Below are 12,437 nucleotides of genomic sequence, written 5' to 3' on the forward strand. Positions count from 1 at the left end.
TTGAAAAGCAAAAGAAAAATCCCTTTTAACGGTTTGGTAAGCAAAGGTGTACCGGTGACTCGATCTCCTGGAAGTGGACAGAGCAACGGCATGTGCTCAAGCACAAGCTGGTCTGGTCCAGATGACCTAAAGGTTTGAAAAGCTCCGCTCTGAAAACGTGAGGAAAAGCCAGTTTGCTTGTGTTGCCCACGATCCTGAAGGGATTGGGACTAGAGACCAATGAATGGATTTCCTTTTGACAACAGCTCCTTTCTGCGCTCATCCAAACCATCTTGGTGTCTCTCCTGGAGTTCAGATTGGAACCTTCCAGAAGCTTCCCACAGTCTTCCCAGTGTGTCTGTGCCCTGCCCTGGCCCATCTCCACTCAGGAGTTCAGCCAATTGCTCTTGCAACAGAAATCACATCTTGCCATCCTCTATTAAACCTTCCAATGGTTTTCCATTGTACTCAGAACAGATTACAGTCCATACCAGAGCTTGCTTTTGTTTGAGTTCCAACTTGTTCTGTCAACCTCTCCACCCCCCACCCCTACCCCTGCGCCACCTCACCACCCATCCATGGCTGTCAAACCTTTACTCAGAACACCACCATGGCCTGCTTCTTGAGCATAACAATCTTGGGCCCATGGCTTAGTTTGAGTGTTATCTTCTCTCAGGGGCCCTCCTCGCCAGGCCATTGCAATCTGCTACGATCCCCTATTTGCAGGCACTCCCATAGAATCTTTTGAAAAACAGCCTCAGATTGCTTATGCAGCTCATCTTTTCTGTTCTTTTGTTTTCCTCAACATCTAAAGCAGACCACAGCATGTAGACCAAGTCCTGTGGTTACTAATCCTGGGCCCTTCAGATGCCTAAAGTGTGGAGATGAAGTTGAATCCTTAGGAAAGGTCAGGAACAGTCACGCCATGTTGTTGTTGTTATTGTTAGGTGCCGTTGCATCGAGTATGACTCATAGCGATTCTATGAATGATACATCTGAACCCTGTTCTATCCTGTGTCATCCTCACGCTTCCTGACACACAAGAGCCTATTGTGGCAGTCACAATGTCAATCCATCTGATTGAGGGTCTTCCTTTCCTTTGATGACCCTCCACCCTTCCCAACATCATGTCCTTCTCTAAGGAATAGCACTTTCTAGCAACATGCCCAAATTATGTTAGGTGAAGCCTAATTATTCTTGCCTCCAAAGAGCACTCTGGCTGCCCCCTCTCCAAGACATATCTGTTTGCTTTTTTGGCCTTCCATGGGATGTTTGGTGCTTTTCTCCAACACCATAGGATAATAGTTAAAACCATGATCATTATACTTTTTGAGTACCTGCTTAGAGAACTCTGGTGGTCTAATGTGGGGGGAGTTGCTGACTAAGCCAACAGTCACCCGTGGTTCGTTCCACCAGCAGCTCCTCAGAAGAAAGAAGGCAATCTCCTTCAGTGCAATTTACATTTTCATAAATCCAGGGGAGGGTCAGCTAGGAGTCAGTTCTAGCTCAATATCAATGAGTTATTTTGAGTTAGACTTGTCATTTGCCATTGAGTTGGAACCGACTTATCCAGTGGGTTTTCAGAGGCTGTAAATCGCATGGAAGGAGATTGTCCGTCCTTCTCCTATGGAGCAGCTGGAGGATTCAAATCTTGTGCCTTTATGTTAGCTGTGCAGCTACTTACCACTAGGCCACCAAGCTCCCTTAGTTTGACAATGACGATGCATGTTGTCCTACACACATTCATAAATTTAAAATACAAAAATATTCACATTTCCATCCCCCTAAAACTTTAAGAGGCTGTTCTTTGTTATAGTACACTAAATTCCTAGGCAGATTGTATCAGGCACAGAGAAATGGTGTTCAAGATTTCAATGCTAGTAGGAAGTACCAGAAGGTTCAGTCAGTATTTCTGTATGTCTAAAAAGAGAGACAGAAAGAAAGACTGAGGAAATGATGCATTCAAATTATGGTGCTAGAGAAAATACTGACTATAGTATAGACTTCCAGAAGAACAAGCATATCCATCTTGGATAAGGTGCAGCCAGAATTCTCCTTACGAGCAAAGATGGCAAGTTTTTGGCCAATGGACCCTGAGCATGTCATGACAAAGTATGCATCCCTGGGTGAGGACATGCTTGGTAAAACAGAGGGTCCATGAACCAGCAGAAGACACTCAGTGAGACAGACTGACAGAGTGGCTGAACGAACGGACACAGACAGCAGTGTCCGTGAGGATGGGCCAGGGTTGGATAGCATTTCATTCCATTGTATCTACAGTTGTATGTATAATAGACTCAACAGCATCTAACAAACAGGACAATAATAACAGCAAAAGGAGTGAGGCTACTCAGGAATGTGGAAAGTTACTTTAAGTGGATGGAATGTATTCTTGCCATTTCCCCTCACCACAGTTACATTGTGTGACTGTCACATTATGTACCATAGGCCCCTGGGAACATCACCTTGTAAGGGACAGGCAGTGAGTGATCTCTGTCAGACTCCCCAGCTAATGAGACACCCTCCTATCTCCTGCTGGGAGGTAATGGGTTCAACCGGCTGGGAACACAACCTCAGCAGGAGTCCCAGGATCTCTTCTGGAAGGGCGAGTGACACAGAAATATACCGCAGAAATATGTTTGCTGTTTTACTGGCAAACATTTTCTAATTCTAGACCAGGTACATAGTCCATTAGTGGGATTTGGGGGAAACAAAATAACCAAACACCATAATCATTATTTTTTTTGTGGCCTGGAATCTTTCATCTTTATGAGATGATAGTAATGTTTTAGAAGTATTATTACAGGGTTATTTGATAACAATAATGATCTTTTATTCTTTGTAATGATTGAAGAGTTTTAAAAGACACTTTGATATATGTTAATAATATCTGATCTTAACAGTGATCTTTTCAGATATAAGGAGCAGTAATCACGTCGCACAAGTCACAGTAGGGGAAACTGAGGCCTAGAGCAATGAAACAGCATCCTTCAAAGCTTCAAGCTCAGCAGAGCACCTCCAGGAAGTAAGTGGTCCAACAGTATCCTTTCAATAAGTCATTATTGATGGGCTGATTCAGAGGGAGCAGGGGAAGCTAATTCCCTCTGAAAGCAGTGATTCGATGCTAAGATTTAAGGAGGGCTTTTGTCAGGAGGAACTCTGTGTTGCAGCGAGAGGCTGGTAAGAGCGAACACATCACTCTGGAAGCAGAGTGCATTCTAAAGCCCTAACGAAGCTCTCAGTTCTCTGCACCTTCATCTGTTTCCCCTGAGACGGCAACACTTAAATCACAGTGTCACACAAACTACCCAGACTTGCAGCTTCCACAAGAGATATTCGGTATGTATGGAAGAGATGTTCCCCAAAGCTCTTTCCAATCTATTTTCTCATCCCATGCCTTCCTGTCTAGTTTTTTTCCCCTCCAGAAATAATACTCTTATAGCTTATATTGCTGCTGTTTCTGTCTTAATGAGTTATAGGAGTACATTTTATGGTTTCAGAAACAGCCATCTCAGGCAGTGAATCAACACACAGGCTTCTCTTCTTCAACCGTCTCCACAAGAAAAGAAATGGAGAGGCTAGCAGTGCACCTCCACAAATGATGTACCCCGTTTATCTGTGACACTTTGGCTCCTTCTCTCTTATATCCGAGGCCTCAGTGGCTTTTTGTCCCTGCCCCTGAACTTCCTTGCCCAATTATTGACAAAGGAGCCTGAGGTCAAAGCATAGATGCTGATAAATCATCGTTTTGTTAGTGACAGGCCAAGCTGGCTTCCCACTCCTGCGCAGTGCACAGAAGAAGGTTCAGAAGACAAACTACACCAGCAATCTCCAGTTCAGGACCAGTGAGGCCAGGAGGCATAGTTTTGGTTTTGAAACCCACTGCTCAAATACACAGATGTTCTAATTTATGTTGAAGGTGAAAGCAGCTGAGTGAAAGTCAGATTTCATACATTCTAGTTTCCTCTACATACTTACCTCCAGAAAATGCTCTGCCTGCTGTTCTCGATCCAGCTTCCTTGAAGTTGTTGTAATCAGACCTGTGTAAAAACGAGAATATTTGAATTTGAAATATCTGGGGTGATAGTTGACTGAACATCAGAAGTAAGTCCAGTTAAAGGAAAAACAACAGCGATGGGGATGTGAACTATCAAATCCCCATTGGGAATCAGGGGGTCTCAGACAATAGTCTTGAAACATATTAAAATTTACAAAGAAAACTTTCAAAATTTGTTTCAAGTCTGCTTACCGCAGCTGAGGCACCATAATCATTTTGGGGATATGAAAACTTCCTAAAAGACTACTGTTTCTATCATAATGAGGAGATTCAATGATCCATCTGCATAAGACTAAAGTCCCACCATTAGGACTTCATTAGTTATTTCAGAGTTCTTGAACAATTAGTAGGTTGTTGATACTGATTAGATTCAGGCCATGAAACAGCAATTTCTTATTTAACTGTTATATGCTTATATAATTTTTTTCTACTTGACTAGGAAGGTTATTTCCATGATAATGAATTGTATACACCATTATTTCATATTTAATATCTCCTATCCACTAAAGATCTCTTAATTTTATTTTAGGTGCTTAAATCTTTGCACAAAGTAAGTTCCACTTGGAAAATATCTGGCCTTTCTTAGAATGCTGTTTCTCATGAATGACTCACTACCTGGAACGGACAGGCAAAGGTCAAGGAATAAGAAGACAAAAACTTCATGGGCTCTCAGCTTATGGCACTAATGTGCCTTTTGCAGGTTTTATTATTCTTGTCGTCAAATGGCAAGGGGGAGGCCAAATTCATATTCAATTTCTAGAGTCTATAATATTTCCAAAGAGAATATGAGTGATCTAGTTTTCATGGTGTCGCCTGATTGACAGAAAAAGAACAGAGAGGAAATCACATGAAAACCTCAATAGCCATGAGGTTTGTAAAATATAGAAAATGTATTTCATCAGAATCTGCAGTGGTGTGCCTGGCCTCAAGCTACCATTTATGGTGAAGTGATGGTGGGAGCCCACAAGTATCAGATAAGCCAAAAAGGAGGCTAAGTGACTCCCTAAGCTCATCAAAATAAGACCCAGATTCATGACATTACTCTTCAGAGTGTGGGGTCAGTGTCTTTTACCCTCATCTCTCCTCACGGTCAAAGCTTTTGAGATTCTGTTGCACAAATGATCTGCCTTTCCATGAATTTTCTCTGGTCCTGCCTCAGTGCTTCACCTACATTCATCAAGATTTACCTCAGATGTTAGCCGTCTGGCCCTTTCTCACTGGACTTGCTGAATATCTGTTAGGTCTCACATGACTCACATACTCTACCATGACTGTCCTTGTTGTCCAATATGATACTTTTTTTTAGTAGCTCTGTCAGCTCGGTGTTTAAGTCCTTGCCTCCTGACTGAGAGAAGCTTTGGCTCCATGAGAGAAAGCAGAAGTAGTTTGCATTTGTCAAGATTTACAGCTTTGGAAACTCCATAGGGCAAGTTCTGCTCTGTCCTGTAGAGTTCTGTGAATCAGAATCGACTCAACAGCTATTGATTTATCATCCTTTGCTCACAAATCTATCAAACAGTCACTATGCAGATTGACAGTTACTTTACAGGAATCCATTATCACTGTGTTGATTTTAACTCATAGTGACTCCAGAGGAGAGAGCAAAACTGACATTAAGGGGTTCCAAAGCTGTATTTTTTACAGGAACAGGTTTCCAGATCTTTTTCTCATGGAATGCATGATGGATTCAAAACACCAAACTTTTCATTAGCATCAAACACTTAACCATGATGCCACCTAGACTTCTTACTTCATGAGAAGTACCTGCCTTTTCGTTATGGATCCCTCATGTCCACCAGCCCCTGGACACAGATTAACCAAATCCAACACTAAACTCACTGCCTTTGATTCAACTCCAACATGGCAACCATCTATTAGACATCCCAAGCACTAAATAATCTTAATTAGAACAGACTGCTTAATTTCTCCTGTGAAGCAGCTAGTGGGTTTGAACCATCAACCTTTTGGTTAGCAGTCTAAAGCTAACAATAACTCACTAATAGTTAACAAAGTTGCTGTAAAAGAAAAGGACTTTAAAGTACTATTTTTTTTTATTTTAGTCTTCAGTTTTTCTCTGACCTAAGCAACCTATTGTTAAAAATAACCTAAATTTGGCTAACATTGCATAATAACGAATTTCAGAAGTTCAAGTAGGGTTTAAAAGAGGCTGTGGCACTAGGAATACCATTGCTGATATTAGATGGGTCCTGGTTGAAAGCAGAGAATATGGGAAGAATGTGTTTTATTGACTATGCAAAGACATTTGACTGTGTGGATCATAATAAATTCTGGCAAGCCTTGAGAAGAATGGGAACCCCATTGTTAATATGAAATCTATATCTAGATCAAGAAGCTGGTGTCCTAACAGAGCAAGGAAACACTACATGGCTTAAAATCCGAAAAGGAATACATCAAGGACGTATCTTCTTCTCCACACTTATTTAATCTGTGATTGGAAGAAGACTCATTAACAATCTGCATTATGCAGATGACACAACTTTGCTTGCTGCACTGGGTCAATACACAACATCACCATAAATGAAGAGAGGATTAAAATTGTCCATGATTTAATTTTGTTTGGATCAACAAACAACAGCTGGCAGTTAGGAGGTCAGGAGGTGCACTGCATTGGGCAAGCCCACAGTCAGGGACCTCTCCAAAGTATCAAAGAGCCCTGATGTTAGTTTAAAAACTAAAGTGCGTCTGATTCAGGCTAGTCTTTTAAATCACTTGTTATGTTTCTGACAGCTGGACAATGAATAAAGATGACAGAAGAAGAACTGATACCTTTGAATGATAGTGTTAGAGAGGAGTATTCATTGGCAAAAGAACAAAAGGATATGTCTTGGGAGAGAGTGCAACCAGAGTGCTCCTGGGAGGCAGAGATGGTAACACTTCATCTCTCATACTTGGACATGTTGCCAGAGAGGTTTTTCCTTGGAAAGGGACATCATGCTTGGAAAAGTGAAGGGTCAGAAAAAGAAAGGAACATCCCTCCCATGCCATGAGACGAACTGACAGAGTGACTGTGGAAATGAGCTCAAGTGTGTCAGAGATGATGAGAATGGCACAGGATAGAACAAGCTCAAGTCTATTGTTCATAGGGTTGCTATGAACAGCACTTGACTCGATAGCACCTAACAATAACATGTTTGTTTGTGTATGGGAAGATATTTAAGCATGTGGAGAGTACCAGGTATTTATATTCCTTTAAAAGTCTTTCCTAGTTTCCTTTATGTGAATAACACAATGTCAGGCAATCTGGAAACAGAAAGATGAGTGTACGTTAGATTACAGAGTTTCAAGGTTGAGGGTACATGATTGGCTTTCCTTCCCTGTTGGTCCACTGTAATCACCTGGGACACACAGCGGCCCCTGCTAAATCCCAAATCAGCTGAATCTCCTGCGAGATGACCTTAGGTGGTCCTCTGATGACAAGAAAGGGGCTTTATCCAGTTCCTTTATTGAGTTCCACTGTGACTTTTTATTGTTTTGGGGGTTTTTTTCTGTCCTACTGCTTCCAAGAATGAAATACACTCAACTATTCTAGCAGTTGGGTCTAATTGTCCAATTCTTTGTATGTATAAGGGAGTGAAATAAAGTGTGTGTGTGTGTGTGTGTGTGTGTGTGTGTGTGTGTGTGTGTAAGAGGGCACACACCTGCACATGTGTGTGAGGACAAATGTGTGTGACAGTGTGTACATTGTGTGATGAATGTGTGTGAGGGAGGGGGGTGTGTGTGTGTACATGTGTGTGTGGGGGGAAAGAATGAGTGTATTCATTCATGTGTCTTAGAGACTGTATGATAGAAACTGTGTGTATAGTAGGAAAAGAAAGAGTGTGTGTCTGTGTAAGAAAAGGAATATGAGTATAAAAGAGAAAGCATGCCTGTGTAAGAAAGAGTGTGTGTGTGTGTGTGTGTGTGTGTGTGTGTGTGTGTGTGTGAGAAATGGAGACAGGTATGGGGGGGGGGGGGTGCTAACAGAGGGAGGGAGCAGCAGGAGAGCAGCTCTCTGACTCATCCTAAGAGCATGGCGGTCACCCCAGTAGGGCGTCCAGCATACAGATCTGACACCTTCATATTTAGAAATGTGACAAGGTCATATGCCACTCTGTGGCTCTTTCCAAGTGAGAAGTAGCTCCTCTTTTCACAAGGATGTGAGAGGTCCTGGCCGAGTCTCCCCTCCTCCCCATGACATTCTGTTAGAGGACATGACGGGAATGAGAACACTGAGCCCAGGAGGGGTAATGGGCTCTCAGCTCTTCTCTCTCTCTAACAGGCACAAAAGGCCACCAGTCCCTTTGCTTTTTATTGTCCTGAGGACTCTCAGGTCACTTTAGGTTGGTTTCCCTAGGGTCACCGCCAAGGTCATTGTGGCGTGACTGTGCCCAATAGTCAGCTTCTCCTGATGGTTCTCAGACAGCGTCTTCCTTACAATGCACATTCTTAACTAGGAGGGCTGCCACTCTCTTTCCATGTGCAGACCAGGGAGACAGGCACCCTGAAAATGTGAAACTACATGCTCAGCTGTGAACCTAGAGCTGTGAGGACACCAAGCACCTTCTCCAGGAACCACGGTGGGGAAACAGCTGTGAGTGGCAGGGCTCCAGGCTCCTAAGCTTGATGTCCTCAAGTTGATATGGACCCACAGTGACTCTAACAAGGCTTATTTTTAATTGTAAATACTACCAGTTTTTGTTTGGGTGGTTTTCCCCCCCTTTAGCTTAAATATTTGGGGGGGGTTTCCCCTTGGGAAAGTAGAGGATTGGTGAAAAAGAGGGAAGCCTTCCATAAGAAGGACTGACACAGTGATGGCACCAGTGATGCAAGCAGAGACTATGAGGCTGGCACAGGACAGGGCAGCGTTGCGTCGTGTCATACAGGGTCAGTGTGAGCTGACTGACTCAGCAGTCCCAAACAATAACATTAACTGGACCCCTTCTTTTCTAACAGGATACAAGCAAAAGTGTAGAGGGTGTATCTTATTCAGTTTGTGTTTCTAAATCCAGGGTTTCAGGCTCTGATTTAAAGTAGAACGTTGTAGGAGCCAAACAAAATCTGCTTGAATGAGGATGATGTGGATGTGATGTCTGAGCCTCTCAATACTGCTGTAGTCACAGTGGTTATGTGTTCCTGGTAGATGGAAGGTAAACTTATCTCTGTGGTTTTCTTCATTCTTTCAACAAGTTTAATGTTTTAATAATTTCTAGACTCCCTCTTCCACGATGACTGAAGACATTAGAATAGTTACGGATAGCTTTTTTCTCACCATCCCCAACCCCTAACTGAAGCTTCAGAGACCTCTACTGGCTTTGTGGTAAGGGCACCACTGCCAACGCAAAGGCATAAGGTTCAAATCCACCAGCTACTCTGTGGTCGAACAATGGGCAATCACCTCCCGCGTGATTTACTGTCTCTGAAAAGTCATAGAGGGTTCAGCTGGTTCTGACTCAAGGGCTGTGACAGTGGAGGGGATGCAGGGAGAATTGAAGATTCATCTGCAGCGGTTTGTGGCCAGTCTATGGTTTTACATTTGATTTATACCTAAATCATAGGGAAGGGTTAGCAAATAATATCTTAGTAGCCAACATTTATGGAGTACTGATGATTGTTGTTGTTATGTGCCATTAAGTCACCTGCGACTCATAGCGACCCGAGTTATAACAGTTCTGAACTCTGCTCTATACTGTTCCAACCTTATTGTCTCTGACACACCTAACCAGATTTAATACCCCAGTCAATGCATCAATCCACTTCATTGAGGGTCTTCTCTTCCTCTCCTGTGCTGTCCCTCCAACCTACCAAGCATGATGTCCCTCCTTGCAAATTGCTCAGAGTATGTGAGACAAAGCTTCAGAATCCTTTTTTCCAAGGAACAGCCTGGTTTCACCCTCTCCAGGATGAATCTGTCTGTTCTCCTAGTAGTCCATGGTATATTCAATACTCTTCTACAGTACCACAGCTCAAAGGCTTCAATTCTCCTTCTATCATCCCTAGTCTTTCTGACACATAGCGAGTAACTGTGAAGACTATGTACTGGATCAGACACACCTTAGTCTCCAGACTGACACTGTTGCTCTTCAGTACTCTGGAGAGGTTCCTGACAGCACACTATCCCAGTGCAATTTTTCTTTTGATTTCCTGGCTTCTGGTACCAAGAGTGTTGATTGTGGAGCCAAGCAAACTGAAGCCCAGAGGTGGGAATCTTTGTTTTCTTGATACTGAGCTTCAATCCATATTTAAGGCTGTAGTCTTTGACCTTCTGCAGCAAATGCTTCAGGTCTTCCTAAGTTTCAGCAAGCAAGGTATGTCATCTGCATAAAACAGATTGCTGGTGAGTCTTCTTCCACTCCTGATGCCACATTCCTTCTCATACTGATGGCGCAATCGTTAAATCTCTTGTCTGTTTAAGGTTTGGAAGTTCAAACTTAGCAGTCATTCCAAGGGAGGGTGGGGGTAGATCTTGAAATCTGCTTCTGTAAAGATTTATAGTTCTTAAAAACCTTAGGGGCTATTCTGTTGGTTGACTCTGAATCCACATAAAAGCAGTGAATTTGGTCTGTGGTGGTTTTTTGTTTGTTTGTTTGTTTGTTTGTTTGTTTTAAGCCAACATACTGAAACTCCGATGGTGCGGCTCTTAAAGAATCCAGGTGCTAACGGCAAACCTAGTGGATCTACAGAATTAAAAAAGGACCTTGTGAGCTGCTTCAGTAGAGATTTATAGCCTGGGAAGTCCTCTGGGGAAGTTCTGCTCTGCCCTATAGTGTTTGTTCGGGACAGAATAGACTCCATGGCACAAAACAACAAACAGTAATTCTTGAGTACTGGCTAGTACTAGGCACCATGATAAGAGAATCACATGCACTGTTTCTTTTTTATCTCATCACAGTCCAAAGAAAAAGGAACTATTATTACTCAGGAGTAATGACATCAATAACTTGTTCAAGGTCACTGAGTTAAAAGGTGGCTGAGCCAAAATTCAAACCTGGGATCTCTGGTTCGGAAGAGAAGTCACTGTCATTTTAACAGAAGAGGATGCAAGGTGGTGACCAGTCACCTGTCTAGGAGCCACAAGGTCTGTTCAATGTCTCTGCTAGGCCAGTAACTGATCAGGAAACTACAGGTAATCACGTCTTTCCTATGGAACCAGTCTCTACCTTGAATTATATCCCAAAGCCTCTTTCCAGCGTTAAAAGTCTTCATAATATTAAAATGTCAAGAATGTCTCCCTTGAGCATTGTGATCTTTTAAATACTGCGGTGCTGGCAAAGAACCCTGAATATACCAGGGACTGCCAAAAGAACAAACAAATCTGTCTTGGAGGAAGTGTAGCCAGAATGTTCCTTAGAAGTGTGGAGGGTGCGATTTCTCACATACTTTAGTTATCAGGAGGGGCTGGTCCCAGGAGAAAGAGAACTGTGTTTGGCAAAGTGGCTCATTCAGTGCCATCAAGTCAGAGCTAATAGCTAGCCCTTCATGGGTTTCCCAGGCTGTCAATCACATGGAAGGAAACTGTGCATGTTCCTCCCAAGGAGCTGCTGCTGGTAGATGTGAACCACCAGAGAGGCACAGCCTCTGGGATAGGAGCACAGCTTCCTACACACGAGGCCAGTAGGAGTCACAAAGTAAAGATAAAATCGATGGTGAAGAAAGAGGAAGACCTCCGATAGAACATACTGGTGCCACTGGGGCTGCGATAATGGGATTGGGGACAGGAGAAATTGTGAGGATGGCCACAAGATGAGGTGGTGCTTTGTCCTGCTGTACCTGAAGTCACAATGGGTCTCCACTCAATATCTGGCAGCCAACAACAGCTATATGGGATTGAGTTGGCAAAAGCAACATGAAAGGTTAGATAAGAAGCTTAAGGGGCACTGTGTTTACATCAATGGTAGAGAAACAGACTGGAAAAGAGTGATAATAGCCGGACAACTTGAAGAACATATTCTGTGGTGCCACTGAATTGTACATGGAGAAAATGCTGAATTATATATGTTTTTATGTGTATATATTTTCAACCAAAAGACTGAAAGGAGAGGTTTTTAGTCTTCTTCCTTATCTACCATTTCTTAGACTCCACTCTCTCCTCAATGGCTCCAAGTTTCAGCTATCCAAGGCTTGGATAAATCACTTCAACAAGAAAAGGAAGCACTTACTGTGTTCTGGTTTTTATTTCATCTGTAAAATTAACACTTACACACTGACATGTATAGTTCTCAGTCAGAGTAATGTAAAAAAAAAGCCATTTACCTGGGAACACATGATTTTAGATAGGAAAAACCAGCATTGTTGTTACCATGTCAATTTTTCCTTCCACAATAAATTAACTTCTGGAGTTTGGGAAAGCTCTCTGTGATATAGAAATGTGGACACAAAGATAAAAAAAATAAATTTAGAGAAA

The 12,437-nt window shown here is 42.6% G+C and overlaps 1 protein-coding gene across 1 annotated transcript in view; it reads right to left on the minus strand.

Moving 5' to 3' along the window:
- FAT3 (FAT atypical cadherin 3) overlaps positions 1-12,437 on the minus strand; it is a 779,036-nt gene that overhangs the window by 281,322 nt on the left and 485,277 nt on the right. The window contains exon 3 of the mRNA XM_006897182.1: positions 3,958-4,019. Within this exon, the coding sequence (XP_006897244.1) occupies positions 3,958-4,019 (62 nt within the window). The remainder of the gene's footprint in view (positions 1-3,957; positions 4,020-12,437) is intronic.

The sequence above is a fragment of the Elephantulus edwardii genome, unplaced genomic scaffold, assembly GCF_000299155.1.
Source record: "Elephantulus edwardii isolate Elephantulus edwardi_28Jun2011 unplaced genomic scaffold, EleEdw1.0 scaffold00203, whole genome shotgun sequence".
In the NCBI taxonomy this organism is placed as follows: domain Eukaryota; kingdom Metazoa; phylum Chordata; class Mammalia; order Macroscelidea; family Macroscelididae; genus Elephantulus; species Elephantulus edwardii.